The following is a 22,902-nucleotide window of genomic DNA, read 5'->3' on the forward strand; positions in this document are numbered from 1 at the left end:
GAGAGATTTCAGCTGCTGTCTGGGTTTTCACTGCCTATCTACACCTCCCTTTCTTCATGTGTTCAATCCTTTTTTCCTGTCATATATGTGTTTTTTTATGTCATATAAAAGCATATCACCATGTACTACTATTCACGATTTGAATTTATAGCCATCTGAATCTAGAATGTCTTTGTTTTCTTTACTCTTGATCTGCGTGAAAATCCCCAGCCAAATTATCTAGTTTTTTGACAAACACCAAGGTTGGGGGTTGTTTTACTGTAAATGCTGTCTGAATCCGCATCTCTGTTACTAAAGGAGATCATTAAAAAATATCAATTTGTAAATTCTTTTTGGCCACTCAAATGCACACTGTATAAAGTAAACCAGTCTACTCAGTTAAAGTATTTTAATTTTATTCAGATTTCCAGTGCTAGTTTTGGTGTCAAGGTAAATAAATAAATAGTTTGTGTAATTCAGTGTTTTATTAGATTAAACAAGCTGGATGCACTGGTCAGATGTACTACTAGCACACTGTGGACACCTGCTGGTTACAAGACAAATAAAAACAATAAAAATTATAGTTCATCAGTAAAAAAAAAAAAAAAAAAAAACTATTTTTCACCAGTCAGGCCATATTTAAGGATCTCACATACTCTATATCGGAATGCAGTGTGTGGATGATCATGTAAAGGCTGATTTATACTTCTGCGCCAAGCTCGCGCGCATATGCTGCGATGCAGACTTCACGCAGTCACATAGCTCACGCCGTGGCTGCTGCTGATGCTTTTTTTATTTTATTTTATTTTTTTAAGTAACTACACGTGGCAACTACACATATTGCAAGCTCTGTGGAGGAGTTCCAGATGAAGGCTTTTGTTTTGTGTTCACCTTGTGATTAAAATTGTTGCATGTACGCCGGTTCCTGCCTCTGAATGAGCGAGTTTTAGCTACTTGTACATTAAGGTAACGTTCAGAAAAAATAAACCCCTTGTGAAGAAACTCGAGGAATATTTCACTGCCAGCTTGTGCTTCGGAATTGTTATTGCAGAGCAACACAAACAGCATGCCAAAGTGTGGTTTATTTATAAACTAATTTCGAGAGGATCACATGATTATGCTCAACATGGCTGGCACCACATTAGCTCTGTAATCTGCCTAATCCGATGATTACAGATGAATTATTAATAACCAGAGCTTTTCACTCTAGTTATCTTTGTCTTCAAGTTTCCCCCCTACTTCCCCCTCTTTTTTCCCCGATGGTGTGGCTCGGCGGCCCAGTGGCTAGCACTGTTGCCTCACAGCAAGAACGCCGCTGGTCCAGCTTTCTACCAGGCCAGTTGGCATTTCTGTGCGGAGTATGCATGTTCTCCCTGTGTTCACGTGGATTTCCCCTGGGTTTCCTCCCGCCCGTCCAAAGACATAGTCAATTGCCTAATTTAATTATCTAAGATAAACCTTATTTTACACTTTCCACACGGCGACAAGCAAGGGAGTTCTCAAGACCTACCTGAGCTCAAACTCCCTTCTCGCCCTTTTAATGGGAGGGAACCTCGGTCTTGAGTATATTATGAGCTGAGGGCTCTCTCAGTGTGAGAGCTCTTAAGTGTGAACTCTTGAAGTATAAATTTACAACTACTTTAAGTTGAACACTGGTATATTTGTCTCATGCCTTTGTCAGATCACATGAAGAGTTTTTTTTTTGGGGGGGGGGGTGATAGCGAATTCAAAAATGGTAAGTGTAGATTACTTATTTTTCAGTTGATCTCTTTTTACATACAGTAGTTCAAGAATGATGTAATATTCTGTTAGTATGCATTGTGCATTTTGACAGCTAATATTTAACTTAACAGTGTCCTACACACAGTAGCTCATAAATGGTTAAAATTATTTAAGCATATTACCTATTCTACATTTTCCGCGTCGCATCTCACACTTCAACGTACCGTGTCACAGAGCCGCACTGCAGTAACTCACCTCAGCCTCTCTCCCTCAGTCTAAACCCAAAATTCACCCTCCTCCCCTCCCTCTTTCCCTTCTTTCTCATTCTCCAATCCTCTTACCTCGTCATCACCATCTTTTGTACTCTCTCTCTCTCTCTCTCTCGGTGAGAGCGTGCGCTGCTCTGTACAAGAGGGGTGTGCGCGCCGGTGGGCGGGGTTGAGGCGCGTCAATCAGCGGCGCTACAATAGCACGTGTGTCGGTCATGGTCATAGAGCGGCTCGGCGGAGGCGAGGCGACTGCAGCCTGCTGATAGGAGGAAGAGACAGCCAGCGAGCGGTTACCGTCACCTTATCCAACGCTCCACATTCACTACATCCAAAAGCGCCTCTGCAACCCGACCGCCCTTTAATAATGCACGCGGAGCCGAAGCGCGTATCAACCGACCGCCTCTGAATGATGTATCGCACCGGCTACTACAGCACCGCCGCACCGGAGAGCACGAACCTGTAGCTGGCTGATCCGCGGGAGAAAATGTCACACTATCATTTCATCAAATGCTGTGAGTAACGAGCCGCGAGAGAGCCTCCTTTCCTCCATACATGATGTCATTTGTCAGTGATGTCATTTTGCGCGTTTACTGATTGAGCGGCAGGAGGGATTGTGTGTTGTGCAGGGTGTGTATCTGCATGCAGATCAAAATGCATTGGTGATTGATGAATATTAAACCAAAGGCAAACATCCATTCAGTACAGTGTGACTGGACCAGCTGTCAGTGTGATGTGTTGTGCATGTGTGTGTGTGTGTGAAGTTGCAGCAGGATGCGGCATTGGTGTAAAAGTTGACCGGTGCTGATGCTGCTGCTGCAGGTGTGCAGGATCCTCCTCCGGGAGTCTGTCTGCTTTATAGACAGACGGGCAGTGGGTGACAGTCTGACAGCCTCCGCAGGATCCCTCTCTCATGTGTATCTTTGTTTTTGGTAGGCGTGTGGTCGTGAACACGCCTGTACAACAGAAAGTGTCAGGTATGATAATGGAGAATGAGAAGGAAGAGGAGTGTTTTAGACCGAAACGGATGTAGCAGTGGAGGATGGAGATGCTGATGTGGGAGAAGGTGGTAATCAGGAAGCATTTGTGTTGCCAGCTGCAGATGAAAGGCAGTTGTTAAACTCGTCCCTTTGCCATCCCTCTCTTTCATCTTTATTCAGAGTCTAATGCTGCTTCATCTACGTTGCTTTTTTCATTCTGTGTGTGTTTTGCTCATCTGAACACACACCCACACAGCCCTCTGTCGCTTTTAGTGGATTATATTATGCTTTTTCTCTGTTTAGTTAATTTTTTTGGTTGTTTGTTTGTGGCAGTTTCTGTGACATGGGTGTAGGGAACACAGTAGAGATTCTGTAATGTTAGTATTTATGAGCTGTAAATTTTATATGAGGCTTGCTACTCTTGTATCAATATTTAGAGCATGTCTGGGGCTGTTTTTGTGCCAGACAAAAAACAAAAAACAAAGAAAGTGATACAAATAGCTTTGGTTATATTTTTCAGAACATTGAAATGCATTTATGACTTATATTATGGGACATAACCAGGGCCAGATGGAATCTGCTGACATTTTTGCTGTTTCTGTGCAGAATTTTGTTGAAAAGTCTGCGGATTTATGTGGAATGATTTTGAGAGTATCATAACTAAAAACTTAATATATGAAATATATAATAAGTAATGCATTTTTAACTTGTATTTAATGTTTACAATACAAATCCAATTAGATCCACTTTATTTGGTAAACAAAGCAAATATCTCACATAATCTATCTACTAAAAGAGAGAAAATATTACTTTAGAAACTACATTGTAAATAAATCATAAATATAGTCATATTAGTCAGTAATATTACTGAAATTAATAAAAAAAACTGAATAAATATAAATTTACACAATACACAAGTAAATAAACAGACTCAATGGTGAGCTAAATATCTGTGGAATTCTGTGCGCGCAGATTTTGTGTGGGCCTAGACATATCTGACAGCGTTTAAAACATTTTTCTTAGCTAAATAAGATTATTGTACGCGTGTACACATGAGGACATTTTTTACTTCAGAGCTATTGCAGAGCTCTCGGAGTCTAAATTGGTGCCTGGAAATTCTCAGACAAGGAGGTCACATCTTGTCACTTCAGGTCCAATTTTGGTTCATTAAGATCAGTGTTTCTCAACCATGTTCCTGGAGGACCACCGGCTCTGCACATTGTCCATATCTCCTTCACCAAACACACCTGATTTAGATCGCCAGCACATTAGGAGAGACGGAAAGACCTGTAATGGGGGGACAGACAAAGGAGACATACAAAACATGCAGTGTTGGTGGTCCTTCAGTAACGTGGTTGATAAACACTGATTTTAGATGCCTTTGGTCTGTGTTGCATTCATATTTGTTAAACCGCACCAGAGCTTGTCCATAAGTAGATTGAGATGAAACTTTTTAGGGATCTCTGCTTCATAACTCTGCATTTCCTAAGTTTTAAATACAACTGCAATGTGTTTGGTAGTGTTAATTTGGCAATAAGGTTACGTAGATTAGCTTTATTTAACTGTCAATTCTAAATTGTAAGCACAAATACAGGAAAATTAATATGCAAAAGGGTTGAAATGGTTAATTTTTTTAAGAAATGATAATTTTAATGAGCATTGATAATAAGTTTGATTGATTGATTGACTAGTGAGAGCAGTTAATACTCCAGATTGGACATTTCAGTAGGATAGAATAAGTTATTTACAAGAATGAGCTAAATATATATATATAAGTTAATATTTACAAATTTTTAATCCCTTGCAGCTGGAAGGGTATCTGCTGGATAAAACATATGCCAGAGTAGTTGGCGGTTCATTCCACTGTGGTGACCCCTAATAAATCAGGGACTAAGCTGAAGGAAAATTAATTAATTAATTAATTTTCAGTCCCTGGGTGTTCATAACATTGATCTGATTTGGAAGTTTGGTGTCTTTGCACTAACTCCTCTTCATGATACTTGCAAAATTAGTTTGAATTCAGATCTAGTTCTCTGTTTTTAAAATCAAAAAAATATTTCTGCCTCTAATATTTATGATCCAATAAACTCCAATTATATATGTTTCTACTCCGAGTCTGATGCATGCAGGGAAAAGTGCATTGTGCTATCAGTTTCTCCTCTATCTTTTGCTTCTCACCTTTCCGCTTCCTTCCTGTGTGTTTGAGCAGAGATAGGCTTAACTGTGGCCAGTGCCAGAGGCAAACGCTGAGAGAATACGCAAGGTCGCACACTCAGGTGCAAACCCAGCAGAACATTGTATGTGTGTTGCTTTAAAGTATGTTTGTGTGTCGCTCGTGATCTTCTCAGATCCCCCTCAAGGTTTGAAATGTAGTACAGGAGACAAGTGCGTGCTTACGGAAGTCTTCATGTTCAAGTTTGTCTAATCCTATGAGTCTCGTGAGGGGGATTTATTGATATATATATTTTTTATACAAACTCCTTGCAATATCTGTGTATTCATGAACTTGAGTATGTTTGTGTTTGAAAGACAGAGAGTGAGTTCTCTGTCTAATTTATCCTTCTTTATTCCCCGGCTCTTATATTATCAGGAGCTCTAGTGTAAATCAATACCTGACAGCCTGGAAGCGGAGACACAGAAGCTACCCAGTAAATGGAGAAAAGCTCACCCATCTCCTCTCTATCCCATCATTTCTGTCAACCACTGCCTATCGCCATGACTCATTCAGTCACACGAGTGACACATTTTGTAATCAGTCAGAGGTGTCACCAACTCAGCCAGCACCCAACACATATCTGTGAATGTGAATATCAGTGCAAAATGGACTACAACTGATTATAAAAGTTTATAGGTTTATGTATACTATATTAAATCAATGTTAAAAGAGATTTGAGAGACACGTTTATGCATGATATCACTGCATTCAGTTGGTCTGGGAAACAGGACTTAGACCGGTGGTTCTCAGTTTGAGTTATATGAAGCGTTGGAGGATGAGGGTATTCTGTAGGGAACCTTCCAATTGGAACACAGTGCATTCATGAGTACGTCTGTCTCAGGTGTCAGCTTAAACTACGGACCCCCAAAAAAGTAAGCATTCAAAATTATTTTAGGCAGCTCCTTGAAAAGTGGTGGGATAAAACAGGATTATGTTTCCGTTCTCAATGGGACAAAATTTGATCACAGTTTAGGAGAGACATGCAAAATATGCAGAGCATTGGGTTGTGAGAACTGTAATTGAGAGACTGTGACTGGCATTTGCAACAGGACTGGAGAGTTCTGGACCTCGAGATGCAGTTGCCAGCAGAGTTTAGCTCTAAACCTAATCAAATCCTCTAAATGAGTGAATCGATCTCTTCAGGGTTCCTAGAAAGCTGCAGACAGGTGTGTTTAGCTGTGTTCATGTCATGATTACAAGATCCCATCTAGAAAAAAACTGTTCATGTCCTTGTACAACTCGTAAATACAACTTGCCGACTGTACATTTTTCAGAGAGCTATGACTTCAACCATGTGGACATTGTACCCCTTGACCACAATGGTTTCCTTCAGGCTTTATGTTCACAGGAATTGATCATAGCATTGAAGTAAATAATACCAAGTCCTAAGACTTTAACAGCTCAGAGTAAAGATTCACCTTCGAATCTTTGAATCAGGTTTGTTGCAAAACTCTAGTAAAGTGAAAGAAAAACTCAAGTAAAGTGGACCTTGAGGGCCAGAGTTGCCAAGCTCAGGTTTAGGTCTTTGAAAATATTTTAGATCGATTTGGAAGTCATTTTTAGAAGTTATTGACCAGATTTTCTACTTTAAAAAAAATAAAAAAAAGTCTGTTAAATCTGATCTGATCCTGCTGAATTTAGCACCAACTAGCTTCAACATATTTGGCTGTATATTTTTAGTGAATCTGAAAACCTTGATCATGCTGTTCCAGGTGTGTTAAATTTGGATTGGTACTAAACTCTGCAGGATGGAGGCTGTCCAAACAGATTTGGACACTCCTGTCTTTTCACATTGGTCATGGTAGTGTTTGCTATGCAGCAATGTTGACACCAATGTCAGCTCCACCCATGTGACGACAGGGAATGTAGTTTAAAGTGTCAGCCTCAACAACCTTAAGCTCTTGCTGGCTTGTATGTTTCATACGGCTATGGCACACTCTGGAATCGGATATGCGTGTAGACATAGATCGGATGTCCTTGTATCGGATATGTCTCTGATTTAAAACCACATTAGAAAGTGGCTAAGATTGGAAGTAAGATAGGGGTATCCTATCCTGCTTCTGTAAGGTCAACATCCTGTACATTTTGGCTTCAACAGATACAGGATGCCTGCTTGGAATTTTATAATGAGTCTGAAGACCTTGGGTGCTTCACAAAACTCTAATTTCTATGCTCCACTGTCTTCAGATCTGTGTCCTGGAGACTAATCAGATTTTGTGGTTGCATCACAAGGAGGCGAAGAACACTTGGTAGGGAAGTTTCTAGAGAAGCTGTGAGATGAACAGGAAAACTGGAGTGTATTCTATGTGGAAGTTTTTTTTGTTGGAAAAACTTCATACACAACACATTTTCTTTCACCTTCACACATGTCAGTTTTCATTGATTTACCTTTTGCACTTTAGATAACCATACCAGCTTCTGTACATTTAAGTGACGCATGACTGATTGAGCATATTATTAAGTACAAATAGGTTTTGCTTGGATTCCCCCATCCTTGGTTTCTTTCCCTGCATCCATCCTTCATGTAGTATGTTTTACTTTGGAGCTAGAACACGAGAGACATATCAAGGAAAGGAAACAAGGTTGCACAAATAATGAATGGGAAGCACCTTTGATTACCTGAGTCAGATTAGGGCTGGGTGATTTAATCAAAGCTGATTCGTTTATTTAGCACAGACTTTCAGATGGAGCAGCATATACTATACAGCAGGGCTATTCAATTAGTTTGTCATGGGGTCCAGTTCATGAAGAGCATCCCAAATGAGAGGCCAGAGATATAAGTCTGGAAGGCGAGCACATCACGCCGATTGCACGCAGATATTGGCATATATTCTTACATTGGAAATAACCAAGTGGCGTGTGGAAAAGACATGCTATGTGAATGGCCCAATGCTGTAGTTAATCCATTGTGCGTGCGTATTAGCCTCGGTGCATAAGCTCGGAAATTTGAACTAGTGCACAAGTGGCATAACTTTGTTTATTTGCAGCAGTTTCGTTCTGTGCAACAGAAATGTGGCATTGAGAAGCCTTTACGATTAAGTATCGAAATGTTTTCGCATGCTCGCAGCACTCGATTTATGTCAGGTGAGTAAAGCTCTGTGCAGCCTTTAACTGCAGCTGTATTGTATTGAACAGAGACGCATCACTTGATAACTTTAGCAGCTGTTTTTCGAATGAATTTAATTTAATTTAGATGTCTTGATCACACTATTTGGAGGGCCGGGTTTGGCCTGTGGGCCACCAATTGAATAGCACTGCTATGCAAACTTGTAGTTCGATGTAAAATCAATCTGAAATGTTCTATGGGTCTATGTTGCTGCTTCATCTGTATGTAAAAATGCCACATTGAATAACATGTTAAATAACCCTTCCAAACTTACTTTAACAACTTTTCGGTTTGAAATCGTTCCAGGTTTTATTCCATAGTTGTGTGTTTATAAGTCATGTTGAATTTAATTAAAACAGTTAAATCTTCAGTTTATAATCTAACTCTTTGGGGGATATTCAGGGTTGTTCAGGTTTCTTTTTGTGGGTATTTGGAGTTTCCACACAAGAGCATCCTCTGGGCATCTTCTGAGATTTAATACTGACCACACAACCATGCTTCCCTGACAAGATGTGCATGACAGTCACTTAGACAAATTATAAGTAATGTAATTAATTTTGTCCTTGAAAGCTAATCTACAAAAAGGGACATCATGTGCAAGCATATTCCAATCAGTCCTGTAGGCATGCATGAAACAAAACAATGGCGAACCACTTTTCTTTACACAGTGACGACACCATCTTTTGACATGTGTAATACAGTATTTTTAGTTGGTTTTGCAGTCCAATGTACATTTTAAACAAGTGGCAAAAGGTATGGGATGCATTAGAAAACAATAAATTACATGAAATCCAACCTGAAGTTTCACACAGAATTTTAAGACATTTTAAGAATCGATTTGATCAAGTAGTTTTTACCAGATGTCGTATTGGGCATACGAGAATAACACATGGTTTTTTGCTCCAAGGTGAAAACCATACTCAGTGTTTGTGCTGCAAAACTCCTCTTACTGTAAAACATATTTTACTGGACTGTCATGCTTTTACTGATTCCAGAAGCAATACGTATTAGCACTGATTCTAAACATCCCCTTTTCAGTGAATATCAGCTGTTACCATCAGGAAAAAGACTGAGAATGCCAATGTGTAAAACTAATAGACTGAAGCTTTCGTTTGTTCCTACCTCCATAAAACTCTACTAATAACACTGCTCCCGCAGTACGCTAACACTTGACTGGGTTCTGTGTTTTATATATTTATATTTATATACGGTCTTACTCTGTAAACAATGTATGTTCTTAACTGTTTGTTCTTAATTGTTTTGTTTTATTTATTTTTACTGTCTGTTTAGACAATGTTGTAGCACCTTTTATGCCCAAGACAAATTTCCTCTCGGGGACAAATAAAGTTAAACCTAACCTAAACCTAACCTAACTTTTTATGAAATGAACTCTTTTAAGGACATTTTTGACAAAGTAACACCCGAAAAGATTTTAGAATTTTTATCATGTATTAACACAAAAAAAATCTTATTTAATTTATGTTTTATTTTGTTTGTTGAATTTTAAATTGTATATTTATTGTTGAAAGATTCCTGCCATGAAGATAGCCTTGGTTGCTGACATGGCACTAAATAAAAAATACATTACATTACATGCAGTCCAATGTGAACAGGGATTGTTTTTTAGTGTTTTCATTTGTATAAACTTTTTAAAAATGACTCGAGTATATTGTTGTCATGTACTCTGGTCATTTTTTGCTGTATCAGTGTTGGCTAGGTCTGTATTATGTTTGGTGTGTGGGTGACAGCTGTGTTTGACTTAATGCAGTCCTCTATAAAACAGTTATAGCCTCTCTCAGTGTAGCCCATAAAGAAGCCAATAAGATGCAGACAGCAATGAATGAGGTCAAGAAGAAACCGAGCTGGAAATGTTAGTGATTGAATAGTTGAATAAAAAGAGAGATGGATGGAAAAGCAGATAGATAGGACTGTAAAAAGAGAAAAATGGCTGTTGGTTTTATTCGAGAAGTAGTTAAAAGAGAAGCAGCAAAGAAAGAGAAAAGACTGATGTGGGACTGATAAAAATTCTGGAGTTCATTCCAGGTTCACTCAGTCTCATGCTGGGACCAGCATAACCGCGGCATCCCATTTCTGGCGTTTGGCATACAGTATGTGGCTGTTCTATTAATGTCCAAAGCCAAACTGCTTCTGCTCCTCACTACTGGAATAAAATTGAACTAATTATGCAAACACGCAGTAATTCAGACTTTTGTCGTTTGTACCAAGTTTTAGCTGTGAAATGGTAAATAATTTAATGTTGATGGGATGATTTACCTTTAAATAGAAGTTCTGTCCTTGACTTACCTCATGTTATTTCAATCCCGAACATTTACTCTCAGAAGACGAGCTATTTAGCAGAACATTTTTACATATTTTACATCTATATTTTAAAAGATGTTAAACATGTTCTAAAGGATTACAATGTGTAAGACAAACAACTGGAATCAAATCTAAACCGATATCAAATGTAAGTTTTATCATGACCACAAGAATCTAATCAAATCGTGAGGTACCAAATGATACCCACTGTTTTATCATTTAAATCTTAGTTTAAAATGTAAACATTTTTTAACATTATATAATGTTTTAATGTTATAATTTCTTACTATGGTGTCACATAGGGCTGGGCGAGATGGGCAAAAAAATCATGCCTCAATATTTTTGGAGGAATGACGCTATACAATATATATCCGGTATTTTCCCATAAATGGCTACTTGAGAGTCAAAGCCTTTATTAAAACTTTATTAAACAGTTTTTGAGCAAAATATAATTTAAACACAGGGGTTTCCCTCCCTTATTATATTATCATCATTGAAATTATCATTCTCATATTGTTATTTGTTGAAAGAGTAACTAACAGTGATATATTAAAATAGAAAAAGAAATGTTTGGTAAACAAATGCATTCTTTTTTATTATTATTTTTTTATTATTTTTAATAATCGTTTAAACCAACCGTTGTACACTATAGGCACATGCAAATCAAATCATGTCTCCCAGTTAAGGATTTAAAATAAATAAATAAATAAATACAATGATTAAAATATTATCAGAATTGAAATCAATATGAAATAACAGACCAGAACGCTTCATTCTTGCTGCCAATTGTGGAAAAAATGATCGATAAAAGTGTGCGAAGCGTGTGCACGTGAGGGGGAGTCAGTTTTCGATACTACATTGGCACTGCACATTCCTCCATGTCCCGTGTAGTGATGGGTCATTCTTGAATGAGTCGTTCATTTTTAACAAATCTTTTCACTCATGGAGTGAATCATTTATTAGCGCATGTGCTCATTTGTGCAAGTGGAGCTCGCTTGCTACCTTGGAGTGGTCTCTTTCGAGCAGAATGCGCAGGAGTGGCCTTATACCATATCGATATGAAAGATATTGGATAATCTCGCATCGCGTTGGTTTATCATATCGATATATTCCCAATACTCGATAAACTGCTCAGTCCTAGTGTCACTAGGGTTGCTTGATTAAGCAAAGGACACTTTTATGTGCAGATTTGTAGTAAAGCCGGCTCTGTAATTAGAAATAAATATCCAGCACTTCATTTCAGATGGAGCAGTGTTTAATACATAGCACAGCAAGCTATTTGTTGCCACAATTCTGAAATCAAAGATAAACAATCTGTAATTTGACAGCTTTTGAAATAATTTCTTAGGGAACTATGACTCTGTGTTTATGCTACATCTGAAAGCATGTTAAAATACTGCATTTAGTAACTCTTACTCCAAACTCACCTCGTAACTTCAGTCGATAGCTTGAAATAAATCGTCCTATGAAGTGATTCCTTAGTGTCCGTTTGATTGCCCATTTCTTTTCTTTGGAGCATATTTGAGGAGATTTACTACTGATGACAGAGCTTTGTTTTCCTGACAAGATGTGCATGACAATCACAGCGTTTGCTATATAGCAATCTGTTTAATTTCAATGAATCCTGCAGCCTTAATTTGGACCAATATATTTTGAGAATCTCTTGGGCCACATATTCATGAGCCTGTTAGTTGTCACACATGCTAGACATTGATTTAGAATTACCAGTCCATTACTTTGAGTATCCTTTATAAGTAAATATCCCTTTATAAATGTCCGCATTAAACATGAAACATGTTGTTGTATTTCTATCACAACACCCACATTCCATTCATAATGCCTTCAACATCTTGACCTACATTTCAAATTCTTGCGTCCTACCAGTAACCACGTGCTCTATTCAGACATTCGTAATTTATTTCTTAATTTTGCATGAAAATCAACAGCTATTAATCGCTGTTCATTTTCCTAAGCTGTACAGTATGCCAGTACTATTGCCAGGCAGAATGCAGTAGGTCATGGTTCCTCTGCGTGCCTTTTAATCCACATGATCTTCACTTTTGGCTTGAGTTTTTAGGATCATTTGATTCCGTGACTAAGAATTGGGAGTTTCTCAGAAATATAGCTTCACATGAGCTCAGTCCAGTGATTATACAGTATGTGCTGCCATGCTACTGTCCCACTGTCCCACATATCTGTGGCTCGCTGATAGCAGGCTGAGGGGAGATGAAAGCTCACGGCTAATTCCCTTTGTTAATGGAATTGCGTTCATGGGGGTTTTTTCTGGGAATGTTTCACTGACTTCAGCTTATGGTTGAGTCTTGTGGATTGGGCTCAAGGCTTCGAAACCAGGAGAATGTCTTCCACATTCGCGATGAATGGAGCTCTTGGAATCCCTACTGCTTTTAGTCTGGTCTGACATTGCTGCGTTTGAAGGGCAAATGTTCATGCTACTGCATTTAAATCTGAGGGCTTGGGAAGTGCTGCAATTATAATACTTAGTTGAAAAGCTGTGTGTGGTGAAGTGCATGTCTTTTATGGATAGGCTATAAGATGATCAAATTTGTGTGCTTGAGAGTATGTAAATCTGCCTACATTTCAGCCAAAAATACATTACATTAGAGATTTATTGATCATTTTCGTCTTCCCTTAAATTGGGGGTGTACAATATATTGCACAATTGTCACTATCACATTTATTTTATGCATTTGTTGCCTAAATTTGACCAACCTGGTGGCCTTATTCTCTTATCTATTTTTTTGTTTTAATTCTGTAAAATATGTAAATGAATCTAATAATAACAGAATGACATATTATTTATGAATAAAGGCTTGTTTTTTACAGCCTTGCAGAATATGAGCTTAGTATTACAATTATTATAATCATTTTATTTTAAGTATTGCATCACATATCCATCTTCATATGAATGGCTTTTCCAATGCGCTAAGCATACTCGTTAACTCACCGGAATGTTATAGTGCTTTTAATGTCAAACTAGGGCTGCACAATATATTGTTTCATCATCGATATTGCAATGTGTGCATCCGCAATAGTCACATCGCAGGATATGCAATGCTCAGTCTGAATCATAGTTGACCAAGAAGCTATAGAATTGTATTTAATTACAGCGTTTATTTGGAGTTTATATTAACAAAAATTTTGGCTTGTTTTTAGTCAAAATATCTACATTTCAAAATGAAAACAAGATTGCTTTTCCTTACCCCGTGCACTAGCAGATCATTTAACTTGTTTTAACTTAATTTTTGCGTACTACTTTTGAAGTTGAAAACAAATCAATTTACTGCTTGATTTTTTTAATATTTGGACTAGAAACGAGACAAAGAGAAGCTTTTTTTTTTTTTTTTTTTTTTTTTTTTTTTTTTTTTTGCATCGTTGTTTAATTTCTGTACCTGAATACTGTCCTCAGAAAACTGCCAAATAATGATATTAAACTATCTTGTGAAACTTTATTTAGATCGCAATATTTATCACAGAAACATAACATGTATCGCAATGTCAGATTTTTCCAATATCATTCAGCCTGATGTCAAACACTCAATTTGTTAAAAACAAGGTAGAATAGCATAAATTATTAAGAATATGTGTTTGTATCACATTGGTTTAATTTAAAAGGAAAGTTAACAACTATGTTTTAGATGTTTAACTGTATATGCTATGCTAGTTTTCAACGAGATAGAAAATGACATTTTTAGCACCTCTCACTGGGCATTTCATTTCTGAACTGCCATTAATTCACCAAAAAATTTTAAAATGTTACTACATTAAGATTTAACTTTACAAAAAGAGAAAATTAAGGCAACACTATATTTTGCAAGTATATTTTTTTAGTCAAGAACAGAAATAGGGCTGCACAATACTGGAAAAATTAGATATTGCGATAATTTTTTTTTCTCTACGATATATATTGTGATATAAATACAAATTCACCAGGTGACTTAAATAGCTCTAAAATAAATATCTTATGTACATTAAATATATACATATAATAAAACACAGTCATAAACACAATGGAGCAAAATAAACAGTGCTTTATGGTTTTTTGGGGCGAATCTAACTTTGTTCAGACACAGAAATTGAATAATAAAATTTAAAACAACACTGCAAAGTCTTAACTCTAAATAACTCAATTTTTTAAAATGCTTTAAACTTTTTAAACACATGCAGATAATTAACTTTCTATTAAATCTATATCATTTCTGTTTTCTATGTGAAGCTTTCTTACTAGCTTAAATTCTTTAGTTGCCCCACAAACTGTGTATATTTTTATTCGGGATCCTGGTCATTTATAATCTTAACTCAACAGTGCTTGTCTTGCGAAGTGACTATTGTGGACGCACACATTGCGCACAATGCTGAAATAATATATTGTGCAGCCCTAACAGAGTAGCTGGCAGCCATTTTACTTTAATTCTTAAATATCTACGATATTGTGATTGAGAATGCTGTAAAAATGGTACGCAAGCGCTGCTTTGTTAATGGTTTGTATGTGTGCAGCACTAGTTCCAGTTTCAACTTTGTGGAAAAACAATATACATATCGCCACCTGCAGGTATGGAATGATACAACCTCTCACACAGGCTCACGATGTATTATCTTGTTTCAGTCATCCATTTGGTATGTTCACACACAGCTATTTGGTTCAGATAAGCACCAGATGCAACAAACATGAGGTGAAAACACAATTGGTTTTCATTGCTGCTAATACTTTGTCGTAGGCTTTGTTTGTCTTGGGCTTAGCAAAATTTCTAATGAGAGAAGAAATAAATTAAATACTTGCTGCATCTCTTGTGTATGTTACCTGATTGGTGGTGTTAAATTAATTTAGCCAGAATCATGTATTTTCTTTGAGTCAAGGTTGATAATGGCGAAAACACAATCCTCTCAGTCCCCCAATGCTTCATGATATTAACCATAATAGTGAAAAAGAGCTGTAGCCCCCTTGTGGTATTGGCTACTGCAAAATAAATGTGTGTTTATGGATGTTGTCACATGTTAGGTGAGAGGCCAGGAGTGTGAAGACGTTATCTGGATCCTCTTGGGGTTTGTGTGCCGTAGCTCTTCTTTCTACGGCTATGTTCCTGGGGAGAGACAAAGGAGAGAAGCCGCGGAACTGATTTTTTAGGGTAATTGGATTCTTTTACGACCAAAGCCTTATTTAACTGCAGCGCTAGAGCTTATTTTAAAATGTCTTTAATCTTCACTGTCTTATCAAAGAAGAAACTGAGTCAGCACAGAGGGAGGGAGAAGAAAAAGAAAAGGACAAGAATGGAGGAGAAATGAAAAAACCTGCTTTTGCATCCTGTTCTGTTGTGGATCGAAGGCAGGCGAAGATGTTAAAATGAGGGCAAAAAAATGAAACTTCACTTTCAAAACTTTCATTCATTTGTTCATTCATTCTTACAATTAACAGTTACACCTAAAAGTGCTGTTCTTTGTAACTCTTGCATCAAATTAAGACAAATGCATTCTCACCGGGCACTTTTTTCGGTAAAGTTTAACTGCTCGTTCATGCAAATTTCTAATCAGACAATCACATGGCAGAAAGTGAATGCATGTAGACATGTAGACATGGTCAAGACGATCTGCTGCAGTTTAAACCAAGCATCAGAAAGATGGTTAAAGTGACTTTGAATGTGGCATGGTTGTTGGTGCCAGATGGCTGGTCTGAGTATTTCAGAATCTGCTGATCTACTGAGATTTTCATGCACAACCGTCTCTAGGATTCGCAGGGAATTGTCTGAAAAAGACAAAATATCCAGTGATCCGCAGTTTTCTGGTTGCAAATGCTTTGTTTATGCCAAAGTTCAGAGGAGAATGGCCAGACAGATTCTAGCTGATAAGAGGCAACAGTAACTCAAATAACCACTCATTACAAGCGAGGTGTACAGAAGAGCATCTCTGAATGCACAACACGTCCAATCTTGAGGCGGATGGGCTACAACAGCAGAAGACCTCACCGGGTGCCACTCCTGTCAGCTAAGAACAAGAAACTGAGGCTACAATTCGCACAGGCTCACCAACATTGTACAATGGAAGATTGGAAAAACGTGTGGAAATATTTTCTTGGCACACTTTGGGCCCATTAGTACAAATTGAGCATCGTGTTAACGCCACAGCCTACCTGTATATTCTTACTGACCATGTCCATCCCTCTATGACCACAGTGTACCCATCTTCTGATGGCTACTTCCAGCAGGATACATTGCCATGTCATAAAGCAAGAATCATCTCAGACTGGTTTCTTGAACACGACAATGAGTTCACTGTACTCAAATGGCCTCCACAGTCATCAGGGCTCAACCCGATAGAGCACCTTTGGGATGTGGTGGAACGGGAGATTCACATCATGGGTGTGCAGCAGACAAATCTGCAGCAACTGCATGATGCTATCATGACCATATGGACTAAAATCTCTGAGGAATATTTCAACTACCTTGTTGAATCTATGCCATAAAGCAAGATGTCAAACTCAATTCCCGGAGGGCCGCAGCCCTGCACAGTTTAGTTCCAACCCTGCTCCAACACATTTACCTGTAGGTTTCAAACAAGCCTGAAGGACTCAATTAGTTTGATCAGGTGTGCTTAATTAGGGTTGGAAATAAACTGCGCAGGGCTGCGGCCCTCCAGGAATTGAGTTTGACATCTATGCCATAAAGGATTAAGGCAGTTCTGAAGGCAAAAAGGGGTCCAACCTGGTGCTAGTAAGATGCACTTAATAAAGTGGCTGGTGAACATAGACAGTACATGGCTTTGTGTTTTCACAATATCATGACTTGATTTTTAATCTAAAATACTATGGATTTGATAATATGATTAGATATGCAATAGGAGATGTTTAACTATTAGACAGTAATATATCATTCAGAATCCTCCCAGCTATTTGGCATACTAGTCAGTTTTGTTTAGGGATCAACAGTTCATATCTAGATCTCATACATTTATAAATGTTGATGTCCAGAGGCTGTTTTTACCTTTTACACTCCTCTCAAGTTCATGTATTCCATATGCCACTTTGGTACAGTGTACTACACAGTAAACCAGACTACATGCAAATCAGCTCTCTGAATGATGATGTGTTCCTCTGCTGCTCAGTGTCCGTTTGTAACAGGTGTGGGGCTGTAAGCAGATCTCTATCAGAGCAGATTGAAAGCATCAGTCATGCTCTCTTTCTCTCTTCAGCTGGTGTCTGATTATCATCACCGCTCAGACTACAGCTCCTCTCAACACAAAGAAATGCACAATGTTGAAAGTAAAAATCTTCGTCAGTTTTTTTTTTGTCTTGGCCACAAAACAAATGCACTAACTTCAGCTGGATTTATAAGTGAACAAAGACATAGAATTCTTGGGTCTCTTTTAGCGCTGCTCATTTGGGTAAGGTGCCATTTACACTAATGCGTTGTCATTTTTGAGTGCTTTCACACCTGCCTAATTTAGTTTGGTTGAATTGCACTAAGATTTGTTTTGTTGTTAACTGTGGTTAGTGTTAATGCAGAAATCACATTCTAGCATGCACCAAAAGGATCAAATAACTGATATGAGACCTGCTTAAAGTGATGACCGTGGTACATTTTTAAACAAGCACTGGAGAAGTTTGTTTGTTGTGTCAGAACATGATTCAAACTTGAACCGACCCAAATGTAAAAAGTGTCCAATAGAGTCCGGCTGCAGATTTGCAGTTGCACCTTCAGGCTTGCACACTCTGACTTGCACGCTCAGGCAACCGCTCTTCCTCTGCAAGTGAAGTCATTTACAATCGCCACCGGTGGCCGCTTGCATGAATGTCCATCAGTAATTTAACTTAAGGGTGTCTCTGAGGGGGAAAATTCCCTGAGGAAGGGATTTCATTAGGATCGCTGTAACAAACTTCTTATCTGTCAGTGTCACCCTTACCTAAGTACCTTTTTTCTAAGCGCTTCACAAATGTAGTTTCTGTCTACATACGCGACGGGCGCCACAGTTGTTATAGTTGCGTGTACAGATCGTTACAAACCACAAATGCCAACCACAAATTGAAACCGGTTTAATAAAGGATTGACTCTTTCTCTGGTGTTTTTTCCATGATTTATTTTCAGTGCAGCATTCACTTCACTGACGCCGTTATCTTACATCAAACACCTTACACCGTAGGCCAATTACCGTAAGGCAAACACCTTACACCTTGCACCGTAATCCTGACACCTTGCACCGTACGGCAAACACCGTAAGAGCTTGTATACAAAAGGAAAATGAAACCAAACATGAAAGCCATATACAAACAAACAGACATCACTTAAGCTTCATATACAAACTCAATACAAACAAACATATTAAACATGAAGTGTCAGTACCTTGTTTTTCCAATCAAACCAGAAGCTAAACCTTTAGTCCGTAGCAGACCGCACAGCTGAGGCGCTGTGATCATGTACGATCTTTCTGTGTGTCCGTTTATATCCGTAATGGTAATTAATTCAAAATAAAAGACTTCCGCTTTTACACTGAACACTTCGTAACAGAAATACCATAAATATCAAATATACATATAATAAAAGAGAGAGAGAAAGAGAGAGAGGGAGAGAGAGAGAGAAAGTATATGCACAATATAAACATAGAAAAAGATGCCATAACATACACCATATCAAAGTTATTAACACTTGCCTTACAACAGTTCTGCGGTAACGTTACACATCATCTGTGCTGCTTTCTTTCCTTTAAGCGAGTCGAGATGTTCCTTCATTGAGTCGAGCTCGACAATATGTTTGGAGTACTTATAAAACTGGGCTGAGATCATGTAGAGACTTTTGAAACTGCGATTTCATATGGATGCAGCCCTACTCCTGTCATGGTGTACAACTGATGCACTTAGAATTATTTGACAACGTTGTCACTGTCAACACAAACAAACTGAAAACTTACTTTTGATTTATTTGTGTTGATTTCAAGTGTCGTGACAAGTGCAGGTGTCGAATGTAAATGATGTCACTTGCATAGGAAGCGTGTAAGCCCGAGAGTGCAAGCCTGAAGGTGCAAGTGCAACTCTGCAGCCAGATGCTTCTCAAAAGTACTGCATTTTTTGGACTAAACCAGCTGCCATAGTCAGCAACGCTTTATAATATGGGATGAGGACATGTATTTGTTAAGTGTCCTCAAGCAACTATTGAGCTCTTGCTAATGCGTACTTCTGAAGTGACTTGCTATGCAACATTGCCATTTGCTGTTCATTTTAAAACGCTGTTTTCAGGTTGCATCCATCCTTCATTCTTAAACGTTATAGTTTCTTTCCAGTGTTGCATATGTTCTATATCAGGGTGTCCGCTGGTGTCTTTAAAAGTATTAAAAGTTCATGAATCACTTAAGAGATTTTTAAAATCTTTAAAAAGTATACAATATGTATCATTTTTGATCATACAATGTATAGTTGTCTGCTAAAGTTTGCCTGAATTTGATTTGTCAGTTTTGGGATGCTGTGTAGTTTATGGAATCAATCAAATCCTGCTAGATTTGACATCACACTGCTTTGTTTACTGCATTAACCAAGGCAAAACTTATGCTGATAGTCGTTACTTGCTGGATTAGCATTTTTATTTATTAATATATGAATATTGTTGGTGGCACGGTGGCTTAGTGTTTAGCACTGTCACCTCACAGCAAGAAGGTCGCTGGTTCGAGTCCCGGCTGGGCCAGTTGGCATTTCTGTGTGGAGTTTGCAGTATAGAACTAGAACGTAGCTCATATAATTTTTATTTGAATAAAAAAATATTTTTATTGGGCATGGAGCATTTTTATTCTAAAACGCTTGTTAAAATGAAAACACACGAGTGTAAGTGAAGTTTATTCATAAACTAATTTCGAGAGGATCACGTGCTTATGATTGACACGGCTGGCCCCGAGTCAAGCTAATGTACGAACCACCAATCAGACTACTCCTAACCAAGTATAAATAACCAAACACCTTACCTTTAGTCATCTTCGTCTTGAAGAATCCCCCCTTCCACCCCTTCGCCTCCTCCTTTGTCTACAGGGCAGCACGGCGGCCCAGTGGCTAGCACTGCAGCCTCACAGTAAAATGCCTCCGCTTCGGGCATCTACCCAAACGGTCAGCATTTTCGTGTGGAGTTCATGTTCTCCCTGTGCTTGCGTGGGTTTTCCCCGGGTCCTCCGGTTTCCTCCCACACTCCCAAAAACATGACACTTAAGTAAATAGACTAATCCAAATTAGCACCAAATTTGATTCAATTCTGTCAGCAACGCATCACCTTAGCAACCCTCACGCAGCAGGAGGGAGGGGGGTTCTCGAGGTCTACCCGAGCTCAAACTCCCCTCTCGCCCTGCAACGGGAGGGAGCCCCGTGCTCGAGGCTCTCATGAGCTCGGGGCTCTCTCCCGGGACAGCATGCCAAACTAGCTTATTACCAATCATCAGCTAAGTGTGAACTCTTAAAACGTCATGTGAATACCGCAATCCAAACCTGCAGAAACTTTCCAAATGAACTCTTTTTGATTTGACTGAAATTGCAAGCACAGCATGGACTAAAGATGTCAAAATAAACAGGACATACTGTACAGAAGAAGTATTGAGCTTTTCACACATTGCTTTGCATGTCAATGACCTATATACATTGACAACCACCAAAAGATAGTGATGAGTGTACTTTAATGGTACTCCACTAATATTAGTTCTTCATTAGGTATATAAACATTTTGTATCTTTACTGTAAATGCAAGTTTATGCAATCTTAAATGTTACCATGATTTCTTGAGCAAATTTCACAGTTTTTTTTTTTTTGCCTCTTAAGTTTTGGACTTGATTTACTTTTATATTTAGTGATTTACGTTAATAACCAGCTAAACTAGTCAGTATTAGAAGGCTGTGTCTATTTGACTCTAAAAGTGAATAAAGTTTTGCAGTAGTTGTCTGATGTTTTGTGCCTTCAGCTCTCTGTAAAAGATTACAGTCATTGTCTTTGAAGTTTAAGTAACGTTAATGCATTATCTTCACCGCTTGACCTGGAGATCTAGTAGAGCTCAGCAGTCGTGTTCCATTTTTATGGTTTAGGAGTCAAATTAGATTACCGAAACACTACTTTCACTCACAGCTATAAAAGGTCCCTGTAGTCTAGTACATGAAATTGGGTTTTTAAATGTTATGTGCCTGACCTTGTTTGCCCTTAGAGGCCAGAGGAGCAAAGCTGTGCTTTAGATGGACAATTTAGACAGGCTGTGGAATGGGCATTTCGTCTAACAGAATTTTAATTGCCATTGTTAGTGTCACCTTTCAGGTTCCATCTGTCTCTAGATTAGAGTAAAATAGATTTCTGTCTTTGGTGTGGCATTTGCCAACACTTTTCACGGAGACATTTTGTGGACATGTTTTATTAAACACATTAATTTCATTTATAGAGCTTCTATCAACAAATCGATGTGTTTTTTAGATTGGAAGTTATATCTATATATATATCTATCTATCTATCTATCTATCTATCTATATATATATATATATATATATATATATATATATATATATATATATATATATATATATATATATATATATATATAGTAACAAATTGATTTATTTTTCGAATAAATACAAATTATAGGCACCTGATATTAAGATGAATGTTCATCCTTCCGGAAAGGGGGTTACCATTTTGGTACAGTTCAGTGTACAAGTATCAAACCCAATCCTTGTTTTACTTGTTGAAAGTGCATAGTTCAAATCAGTGTTTTCAAACAAACTTAAGTAGTGTAAAGTAATAATTGATAGTGCACTCAAGTGTTATGGTTTTTACATTTCTTTTTTTTTCTGACTAAAATTAAACTAAACTATGACTTAAATAAGATACGAACCAAACAGGTTTTTTTTGTGTGTCATTTCACCTCTACAATTCAGTAATATGTGGACTGTGCTAAATACGTTTTGAACAACTTCAAGCACTTCTAGTAGCAATAAAAATGCAGTCGAATGGATTATTTGTAATGTAAACATGTTGCAAATGTCTTTGGAGGCATTCATACAATCACTAAAGACCAGGGGCCTCATGTACAAAGACTTGCGTTGAATTAATTCTAAAACATTGCGTACGGACAAAGCTGTAAATGTGCGTATGCAGATGAAAAATGAAAAAATCAGATGTACAAAACACTGCTTATGTTAAATCACACGCATATTCTCTTTGTACATCTGAATTAACGTGAAATTGAGTGCAACATGCACGAGCGCAAAACCCCTCCCTGCCTCCTCCTACGTATAAATATGGAAATGACTTCAGCTCTGGAAAGATATTAGTATTGATGGTAGCGGAAGACGAGAAGACCA

General features: G+C 38.0%; 1 protein-coding gene across 14 annotated transcripts in view; it reads left to right on the plus strand.

Moving 5' to 3' along the window:
- myo16 (myosin XVI) overlaps positions 1-22,902 on the plus strand; it is a 357,150-nt gene that overhangs the window by 74,839 nt on the left and 259,409 nt on the right. For 3 of the 14 annotated variants that reach the window (XM_005167429.6, XM_001920923.8, XM_073912465.1), the window contains exon 1: positions 2,192-2,482. The exons of the other annotated variants lie outside the window; for them this stretch is intronic. In XM_005167429.6, coding sequence (XP_005167486.1) covers positions 2,455-2,482 — 28 coding nt within the window. In that variant the 5' untranslated portion in view covers positions 2,192-2,454. Of the gene's footprint in view, positions 1-2,191; positions 2,483-22,902 lie in introns of those variants that run through there. 14 annotated transcript variants of the gene reach the window in all.

This window comes from Danio rerio, chromosome 9 (genome assembly GCF_049306965.1).
Source record: "Danio rerio strain Tuebingen ecotype United States chromosome 9, GRCz12tu, whole genome shotgun sequence".
NCBI classification, from domain to species: domain Eukaryota; kingdom Metazoa; phylum Chordata; class Actinopteri; order Cypriniformes; family Danionidae; genus Danio; species Danio rerio.